Here is a 10,544-nt window from a genome sequence, read left to right as displayed (position 1 = left end):
ACACATCCTTGGTTCACTCCTCTTTTCAGTTCGCTGCAGCTAGTGACCAGAACGAGCTGCAAAAATCTCTTCATTAAAAGACTCAATCATGGACAGTCTTACTGACAGTTGTGGCTGCTTCGTGTGATGTATTGTTGTTTCTACCTTCTTGCCTTTGTGCGGTTGTCTGTGCCCAATAATGTTTGTACAATGTTTTGTGCTGCTACCATGTTGCGTTACTGCCATGTTGTTGTCATGTGGTGTTGCTACCATGCTATGTTGTCATGTGTTGCTGCCATGCTATGTTGTTGTCTTAGGTCTCTCTTTATGTAGTGTTGTGGTGTCTCCTTGTGATGTGTGTTTTGTCCTATAATTTTATTTGTAATACCCGTCCCCACAGGAGGCCTTTTGGCTTTTGGCGTCATTGTAAATAAGAATTTGTTCCAGCTTCCTGCTGGCATTTGTAGTCTTGCTGAGGTTTTCTCTGTTGCAAATTAGCATTTAGGATTTTTAAGAGTAAATTGAGGCGTATATATATTGGTAAATCTTACCTTGTCTGAGAGAGAATTAAACGCCTAGCAAAACGTAACGCCAAGGTAAGACTACTAAACACATAATGAATTTGACAAATACTTCAAATAAAGTATGTGGGGGAAAAAATTATGTTGGAAAGACGATTGGAACCAATTCTGTTTGAATGCTAGGTTGTATAGATATTATAACGAGTCCACTGTGGGGGACTATAGGCGGATCACCGACCTTGCACGCTGTGCTCGCACGGTTTCGATGAGATCGTGACGTTAACCGGTGATAAGTTGAAACAAGGAAGAAGGGTGTATGTAGCCTTCTGTATGTAACTGAATGTCAGACGAATAAAAAAATAGGGTGCTGCAAATTATTCAGAAACGTACTCTTATAACGTTACAATTCTTGAATTGTCATCGAAATATTTTAAGAATGGATTTAAACAGTATCCTGTCAAAGCTCGAGACTAACAACGAAGAGGAAATTAAAAGGCTTTTGCACCAGTACAACGTAGAGGTGGGTGTAATTCTCCTCGATTTGACGTCAACCAAAACAAAGTTATTAGCTAGCTCGCCAGCCATCTAAAAACGTTTACATAATCATAGCTGCTAAAATTAGTACTAAAACTATGTCTATCTAGAACTTGCATTTCCCCTTTTATTTTGAAAGGAATCAACGAGTTTAAAACCTATTGCTGTGTTGTAGGAAGCATATTCATATTCATCCTGGCTAGCTGGGTTGCTAGCTAGCTAACGTTAGCTAGTGTTGTGGCCAAACATTGTATGGTATAACGTTCTAATCATAGCATGTAGCTAGCTAAGCATACAATGACAGCATGCGTATATAATGAACAATTCTAGCTAGCTCCCATTTGGTGATAGCTATTGCTGCACTTCCTGCTGTAACTTGAGCTATCTAGCTAGGTAAGTTTGCTAGCTAACGTCGTTAGCCGCTGTCACTGATAACCTAGAGCCTAATGGCGATATACTTTGCATCACACTCGTATATCCTATCTAATGCAGTCATACGTATAATCTGTCTGCACAAGCTATTTACTGTATCATAGAAACAAATTACTTCTAGATAACATTTCTGAGAATCATGCACAGATGAAGGTGACAAAGCACATTTAGCATATGCATTTGACTTTTCTCTCATTAGTACTTAACCTTGCTGACGTAACTCACATGGTACACAGCGAGGGAGAACTGCCGGGAACACTGAGTTTGTTTCAGCAAGACTAATGTATACTGTCTTTTTCAGAATAGTCGCACATTCACCTTTGACCCAAAAGAGGAGGACCTACGAAGTGTAAGTAAACAGTAAACACTCTGCCTTGTCTGGTGCTTCACTTTTACTTATAGCCTAGATAATGCTTCTGCCCCCTGTGTGTTTTATGATGAACCAACCTTCTCTCACTGTGCAGAGGCTGTGTCAGGGTCTGCTGACTGTGCTGGGGAGGCAGGTTGGGTCTTGCTGCCAGAGCACCTGCCTGGAGACCCTTCGCATCCTGTCCCGGGACAAGCGGGTCCTGGGCCCTGTGGGCACCCGGGAGGGCATGCTGGTCCTGGCCGGGCTGGCTCGGCTGCAGGCGGGAGAGGAGGGAGGTGACAGTCTGCAAGAGGATGCCCAGACAGAGGAGGAAGAGAGGGTGGTGGTGGAGGCCCTTAAGTGCCTGTGTAACGTGGTGTTTAACAGCGTGGCGGCACAGCAGGTGGGTGCCGACGTGCAGCTGGCACGTGGTCTGTGTGCCCGCCTGCACGCCGCCCGTGCCGGGTGTCACGAGGTGGGCCTGTTCTCCCTGCGCCTGCTCTTCCTGCTCTCGGCTCTGCGGCCAGACGTCCGGGGGGGGCTCCAGAGGGAGCTGCATGCCGTGGGGCTCCTCACAGAGGTGCTGGAGCGTACCCTGGACCTACGCTGGGTGGGACCCTACGAGGTGGCCCATCCAGGCCTCCAGGCCTTGCCTATCCCTGCTGAAGACAACGAAGGGCCATGGAGGCCCTGAAAGCCTTGTTCAACCTTACGCTGTCTGACACTAGCGATGAGGTGAGTTGCACTGTTACACCCTCTGTCTGTTACAGAATGTTGTTCTCCTTTTGGAGTTTTTTTTCATTTTTAAAGAAGATATGTACGCTGTACTTGTAACATGGCAGTCACATGGTCCTGTATTGCTCAGTTGAAGGTATGCACACGACTGTAAGTCGCTTTGGATAAAAGCATCTGCTAAATGGCATTTATTATTATTGTTATTATTCAGAGCTCAAAGAGGGCTAGACGCTGCAGCCATGAGCACAGCCTATAGTGTCACAGCATCACACAGCATTTAGAGTTGCTGCATAAACATAAATTCTTTGCATCTCACTGGCTGTGGATGGACACATCTCCTTGTATATTTTGAATTCAGCATTGAAGTCACCAAACTTTGCATGCTTTGGTTGAAGGATATTATTTACAGATAGTTTTACAGCAAGACACTTGCCTTTATTCAGTGACATCCCTTAAATAGAAAGCCCTAACTAAGCCTGTGCAGCAATAAGAGGTTTATCAGCTATCTGACCTCGCTTAAGCTCCTTTGGCACCTTTACAGCTTTCTTGATTAGCCAGGGGGAGTTAGTGAAATAATCGTATGGCTTATTAATCGAATAGAAATCTAGTAATGCCTAGGTTGTTACGAGTGTACTGATATAAGTAGGAACACGTGACATCCCGGCAACATTGAGAAAAAATGTGTACCTGTTGTTCACACACGTATCTGCCCTCTCATTGGCTAGAATGGCCCCACCTGATCTTGCCTCCCAACTAACTTCCATTTCTTTTCATTGTCAAAGCGGCCACTTGAGTATATGGTCAATATAATGGATAATCTGTGGCGTTGATCAGAAAAGCCCTTTGTTCATCTCATGAGTCAATCCCACATGGTCATTTGCATGGAATGGAAAGCCTGTGCTCAGTGACTCACAGCTCTTAGGTCTGACTTCCACGTCCGGAAATCCCTAATTCCTCTCATTTTCCTCAATCTCTCCATAGTTACAGTCCCTCCCTTTCTCCTTTCTCTCGCTCGCTCTCTCTGTTCATGTTTTTTTATTTAAAAAACAACAACATTTTACCCCTGTATTGGCATAATAAATGTTACCTAAATGATACAGGTTATGAGCTATGACCAATATCTTCCTATGTTTTCTTTTTTACATGACCTCCTCCCCTTTCCGGTTCATCCATAGCTAATTTTATCCTTTTTACCCCTACCTGCTTAGACCCTCCCCTCCTTTTGTTTGAAGCAATGAAATGCTTCCATAAGGATCAGTCTGTTGTACGTGGCCAATGTCAGACATTAAAGCGTGTTAACCCTGGCAAAGGCTGCCGGCCCAGACGGCATCCCTAGCCGCGTCCTCAGAGCATGCGCAGACCAGCTGGCTGGTGTGTTTACGGACATATTCGATCTCTCCCTATCCCAGTCTGCTGTCTCCACTTGCTTCAAGATGTCCACCATTGTTCCTCCACCCAAGAAAGCAAAGGTAACTGAACTAAATGACTATCGCCCCAAGGCACTCACTTCTGTCATCATGATGTGCTTTGAGAGGCTAGTCAAGGATCATATCACCTATCTACCTAACCTGACACCCTAGACCCACTTCAATTTGCTTACCGCCCCAATAGATCCACAGACGATGCAATTGCCATTGCACTGCACACTGCCTTATCCCATCTGGACAAGAGGAATACCTATATCAGAATGCTGTTCATTGACTATAGCTCACCCTTCAACACCATAGTACCCTCCAAGCTCATCATTAAGCTCGGGGCCCTGGGTCTGAACCCCGCCCTGTGTAACTGGGTCCTGGACTTCCTGACGGGCCTCTCCCAGGTGGCGAAGGTAGGAAACAACACCTTCACTTTGCTGATCCTCAACACAGGGTCCCCACAAGTATGCGTGCTCAGCCCCCTCCTGTACTCCCTGTTCACCCATGACTGTGTGGCCAGGCACGCCTCCAACTCAATCATCAAGTTTGCAGACGACACAACAGTAGTAGGCCTGATTACCAACAATGACAAGACAGTCTACAAGTAGGAGGTGAGGGAGCTGGCAAAGTGGGGCCAGGAAAATAACCTCTCTCTCAACGTCAACAAAACAAATGAGCTGATGGTGGAGTTCAGGAAACAGCAGAGGGAGCACTCCCCTATCCACATCGACATGACCGCAGTGGAGAAGGTGGAAAGCTTCAAGTTCCTCGGCATACACATCACTGACAATCTGAAATGGTCCACCCACACAGACAATGTGGTGAAGAAGGCGCAACAGCGCCTCTTTAACCTCAGGAGGCTGAGTAAATTTGGCTTGGCCACTAAGACCCTCAGAAACTTTTACAGATGCACAATTGAGAGTATCCTGTTGGGCTGTTTCACCACCTGGTACGGCAACTGCACTACCCGCAACTGCAGAGCTCTCCAGAGGGTGGTACGGTCTACCGAACGCATCACTGGGGGCACCCTGCCTGCACTCCAGGACACCTACAGCACCCAACGTCACAGGAATGCCAAAAAGATCATCAAGGACATCAACCACCTGATCCACAGCCTGTTCACCCTGCTATCATTCAGAAGGCGAGGTCAGTACAGGTGCATCAAAGCTGGGGCCGAGAGACTGAAAAACAGCCATTATGTTAAGGCCATCAAACTGTTAAATAGCCATCACTTGCTGGGTACCACCCGGCTGCTCAACCTTTAGAGGCTACTGCCCTATATACACTGCTCAAAAAAATAAAGGGAACACTAAAATAACACATCCTAGATCTGAATGAATGAAATATTCTTATTAAATAGTTTTTTCTTTACATAGTTGAATGTTGAACAAAATCACACAAAAATGATCAATGGAAATCAAATTTATCAACCCATGGAGGTCTGGATTTGGAGTCACACTCAAAATTAAAGTGGAAAACCACACTACAGGCTGATCCAACTTTGATGTAATGTCCTTAAAACAAGTCATAATGAGGCTCAGTAGTGTGTGTGGCCTCCACGTGCCTGTATGACCTCCCTACAACGCATGGGCATGCTCCTGATGAGGTGGCGAATGGTCTCCTGAGGGATCTCCTCCCAGACCTGGACTAAAGCATCCGCCAACTCCTGGACAGTCTGTGGTGCAACGTGGCATTGGTGGATGGAGCGAGACACAATGTCCCAGATGTGCTCAATTGGATTCAGGTCTGGGGAACGGGCGGCCAGTCCATAGCATCAATGCCTTCCTCTTGCAGGAACTGCTGACACACTCCAGCCACATGAGGTCTAGCATTGTCTTGCATTAGGAGGAACCCAGGGCCAACCGCACCTGCATATGGTCTCACAAGGCGTCTGAGGATCTCATCTCGGTACCTAATGGCAGTCAGGCTACCTCTGGCGAGCACATGGAGGGCTGTGCGGCACCCCAAAGAAATGCCACCCCACACCATGACTGACCCACCGCCAAACCGGTCATGTTGGAGGATGTTGCAGGCAGCAGAACGTTCTCCACGGAGTCTCCAGACTCTGTCACGTCTGTCACATGTGCTCAGTGTGAACCTGCTTTCATCTGTGAAGAGCACAGGGCGCCAGTGGTGAATTTGCCAATCTTGGTGTTCTCTGGCAAATGCCAAACGTCCTGCACGGTGTTGGGCTGTAAGCACAACCCCCACCTGTGGACGTCGGGCCCTCGTACCACCCTCTAGGAGTCTGTTTTTGACCGTTTGAGCAGACACATGCACATTTGTGGCCTGCTGGAGGTCATTTTGCAGGGCTCTGGCAGTGCTCCTCCTGCTCCTCCTTGCACAAAGGCGGAGGTAGCGGTCCTGCTGCTGGGTTGTTGCCCTCCTACGGCCTCCTCCACGTCTCCTGATGTACTGGCCTGTCTCCTGGTAGCGCCTCCATGCTCTGGACACTACGCTGACAGACACAGCAAACCTTGCCACAGCTCGCATTGATGTTCCATCCTGGATGAGCTGCACTACCTGAGCCACTTGTGTGGGTTGTAGACTCTGTCTCATGCTACCACTAGAGTGAAAGCACCGCCAGCATTCAAAAGTGACCAAAACATCAGCCAGGAAGCATAGGAACTGAGAAGTGGTCTGTGGTCACCACCTGTAGAACCACTCCTTTATTGGGGGTGTCTTGCTAATTGCCTGTAATTTCCACCTGTTGTCTATTCCATTTGCACAGCAGCATGTGACATTTATTGTCAATCAGTGTTGCTTCCTAAGTGGACCGTTTGATTTCACAGAAGTGTGATTGACTTGGAGTTACATTGTGTTGTACAAAGTGTTCCCTTTATTTTTTTGAGCAGTGTACATAGACAATTAATCACTGGCCACTTTAATAATTTTTACAAACTGCTTTACTCACCCCCACCCCCACCCCTAACCTGCTACTCTCTGTTTATCATATATGCATAGTCACTTTAACTATACATTCATGTACATATTACCTCAATCAGCCTGACTAACCGGTGTCTGTATGTAGCCTCGCAACTTTTATAGCCTCACTACTGTATATAGCCTGTCTTTTTACTCATTTTATTTCTTTACTTACCTATTGTTCACCAAATACCTTTTTTTGCACTATTGGTTAGAGTCTGTAAGTAAGCATTTCACTGTAAGGTGAAATGTTGTATTCTGCGCACGTGACAAATAAACTTTGATTTGATACTGTATTCTATTCTACTGTATTTAGTCAATGCTACTCCGACATTGCTCGTCCTAATATTTATATATTTCTTAATTCCATTCTTTTACTTTTAGATTTGTGTATTTTTGTGAATTGTTAGATACTACTGCATTGTTGGAGCTAGGAACACAAGCATTTTGCTTCACCCGCAATAACGTCTGCTAAATATGTGTATGTGACCAATAAAATTTGATTTGATTTCCATCCTTCATTTGATAGGGTGGTGACCACCAGCTCCGCCTTGTCACCGCCATCATGCGCCATCTATTGATGCTTAAGACTCAGGCAGAGGACAAAACAGAGGAAGCACACAGGTTGGCAACCCTTCTCCTCACTGCTCTCCACACAACAGGGCAAAACTGTACACATTCATCGTTTGGTTTATGCTAATTAATCACCATCCAATAATCACTCTAGTCAACAGTGACAGCATCCAGCTCATGAGAAAGTTCAAACTTTAAGCCAAGACTGTTTTTAGAAGTCATACGACAGTATGTCTTTTCTGGACATCTCATTGATGTGAATTAACTACAAAGCTTTCTTTTGAAGGACATGCGAGAATGTAAAGAATGTGTCATGTAAAAGTGATTGATAATGCTCCCTGTGGTCCTATGGATTATGTTGTTGTGTCCCTCTGGTCACGGGGTTAGCCCATTGTCCAAAATCCAAAGTTGACCTTAGGTCCTTGTCTGTTTAGACTGATGGAATGCCTTGTGGTCTTGACGCAAACACAACAATAAGAGGGATAACTACCCAACGTATCTTCATGCTAGATGAAAGTGCTTTTAACAAACAAGTAGTCTTTAAAAAGTCTCATGATTGGTAGAAAACAATGACATGCATGTAGCCTATTCTTAAGAACGAAACCATATTTATTATGTGTTAATCCTTCCTACATGCTATAACCAATGACTTAACCACTGTCCTTTCTCCTTCTTTTTCCTCATGTCTTCCTTCTTCTCCTCCAGCCATGCCATCAACCTGCTGAGTAACCTGCCAGTGTCATGTCTGGATGTGCTGATTGACTTGCCAGTCCAGGGGGGCCAGGAGGAGTACAGCGGGAAGAACATGGACGCTGTGCAGGTGCTACTGGACTTTATGGAGAAGAGGATAGACAAGGTAAGAACTAGTGGACCAGAGACATTGGGCGAATCCTTCCACTTAAGTCAAATGTTTACTTAAAGTCACTTACATTTTCACTGAGGCGGCAGGTAGCCTAGCGGTTAAGAGCATTGGGCCAGTAACCGAAAGGTTGCTGGTTCAAATTCCAGAGCTGACTTGGTAAAAAATCTGTCTGTGCCCTTGTGCAAATCACTTAACCCTAATTGCTCCTGTAAGCCGCTCTGGAAAAGAGCGTCTGTTAAATAACTTACATGTCTCTCGCTGATATCAATGCACATGTAAGTGAAAATTTGACTTCAGTGGAAGTTAGGATTCACCCCATTGTGTGTGTTTGAGATATTGGACTGCACAGAATCACTTATCTACAAACCAAGACTTGCCGATTCTGCATCTTTCTTCAAACTGATTGCTTGATCTCCGTGGCTGCTATTACAAACCATGCCAACACTTTTGCATTTTCTCTTGACCAACAAGTTAAATAAAACAATGTTTCAAGTCAACGTAGAATTAACCTCAACGATGCAGTCCACCAGTGACTTCTCACCCGCCATTTAAGGAACTGACTATCTAACTGTTAGAGGCCATTCAGAAATTCATATGGCTGTTTATGTAGTAACGTCAGTCTCTACTGAACAAGCCAATGAAATGATGCGTAAATCCTGGCCATCCTATTAGAAGCTGTCCACACAACATAGACATTGAATTACTAATACATTCCTGAATAGTTATTTTGCTAATGATCCACAAACCAACTGCTGCAGTGCCTCTGTGGGCATGCCTGTCGTCACTCGCCTCATGTGTGTCTCATTCCAAGCAGGGTGCCAACTACAAAGAGGGGCTGACCCCAGTGCTCAGCCTGCTGACGGAGGGTTCCAGGTACCACAGGGAGATCCGCAGATACATCAAGACACAGGTAGTGGGATGGAGCTAGAGGGGGCTTGAGCTTGAACATACACTTTAATGGCATGTTCTAATCTATCCTATTCTTATACATAAAAAGTTATGCAAAATTAAGATCTTCAAAATTAGTGAAACTACTTAATCAGTGTGAAATACATATATACAGAACAAAAATCTAAATGCAACATGTAAAGTGTTGGTTTCATGTTTCATGAGCTGAAATAAAAGATCCCAGAAATGTTCCATACACACAAAAAGCAGATTTCTCTCAGATATTTTGCACAAATTTGTGTACATGCCTGTTAGTGAGCACCTCTCCTTTGCCAAGATAATCCATCCACCTGACAGGTGTAGCATATCAAGAAGCTATCAAGAAACAGCATGATCATTACACAGGTACACCTTGTGCTGAGTGCAATAAAAGGACACTCTAAAATGTGCACTTTAGTCACACAACTCAATGCCATAGATGTCTAAAGTTGAGGGAGTGTGCAATTGGCATGGTGACTGAAGGAATGTCCAACAGAGCTGTTGCCAGAGAATGTAATGTCATTTCTCTACCATCCATAAGCCGCCTCCAACGTTGTTTTATAGCAGTGGTTCCCAAACTTTTTATAGTCCCGTACCCCTTCAAACATACAACCTCCATCGCACTCTCAAATGTTTTTTTTATTGCCATCATTGTAAGTCTGCCACACACACACGATACCTTTATTAAACATAAGAATGAGTGTGAATTTTTGTCACAACCCGGCTCGTGGGAAGTGACAAGGAGCTCTTAAAGGACCAGGGCACAAATAATAATAATCAATAATTTTGCTCTTTATTTAGCCATCTTATATATAAAACCTTATTTGTTCATCAGAAATTGTGAATAACTCACTACAGGTTAAATAGAAGGGTGTACTTGAAAGGGTGCACATAACTCTGCAATGTTGTACTGGAGAGAGTCTCAGCCTTAAATCATTTTCCACACACAGTCTGTGCCTGTATTTAGTTTTCATGCTAGTGAGGGCTGAGAATCCACTCTCACATAGGTACAGTTGAAGTAAGAAGTTTACATACACTTAGGTTGGAGTCATTAACACAAGTTTTTCTACCACTCCACATATTTCTTGTTAACAAACTATAGTTTTGGCAAGTCGGTAAGAACATCTACTTTGTGCATATGACACAAGTAATTTTTCCAACAATTGTTTACAGACAGATTATTTCACTTATAATTCACTGTATCACAATTCCAGTGGGTCAGAAGTTTACATACACTAAATTGACTGTGCCTTTAAACAGCTTGGAACATTTCAGAAAATGTCATGGTTTTA

The 10,544-nt window shown here is 44.5% G+C and overlaps 1 protein-coding gene across 1 annotated transcript in view; it reads left to right on the top strand.

Moving 5' to 3' along the window:
- The first annotated feature begins 17 nt into the window (after positions 1-17).
- Positions 18-10,544, top strand: part of ric8b (RIC8 guanine nucleotide exchange factor B) — a 37,078-nt gene continuing 26,551 nt past the window's right edge. Inside the window, 7 exon segments of the mRNA XM_029634573.2 lie at positions 18-1,020; positions 1,768-1,815; positions 1,931-2,489; positions 2,492-2,550; positions 7,420-7,514; positions 8,169-8,319; positions 9,140-9,235. Of these exon segments, the coding sequence (XP_029490433.2) occupies positions 937-1,020; positions 1,768-1,815; positions 1,931-2,489; positions 2,492-2,550; positions 7,420-7,514; positions 8,169-8,319; positions 9,140-9,235 (1,092 nt within the window). The 5' untranslated portion in view covers positions 18-936.

Source organism: Oncorhynchus nerka, linkage group LG25 (genome assembly GCF_034236695.1).
Source record: "Oncorhynchus nerka isolate Pitt River linkage group LG25, Oner_Uvic_2.0, whole genome shotgun sequence".
Classification (NCBI taxonomy): domain Eukaryota; kingdom Metazoa; phylum Chordata; class Actinopteri; order Salmoniformes; family Salmonidae; genus Oncorhynchus; species Oncorhynchus nerka.
This window is presented reverse-complemented; position numbering and strand designations above follow the sequence as displayed.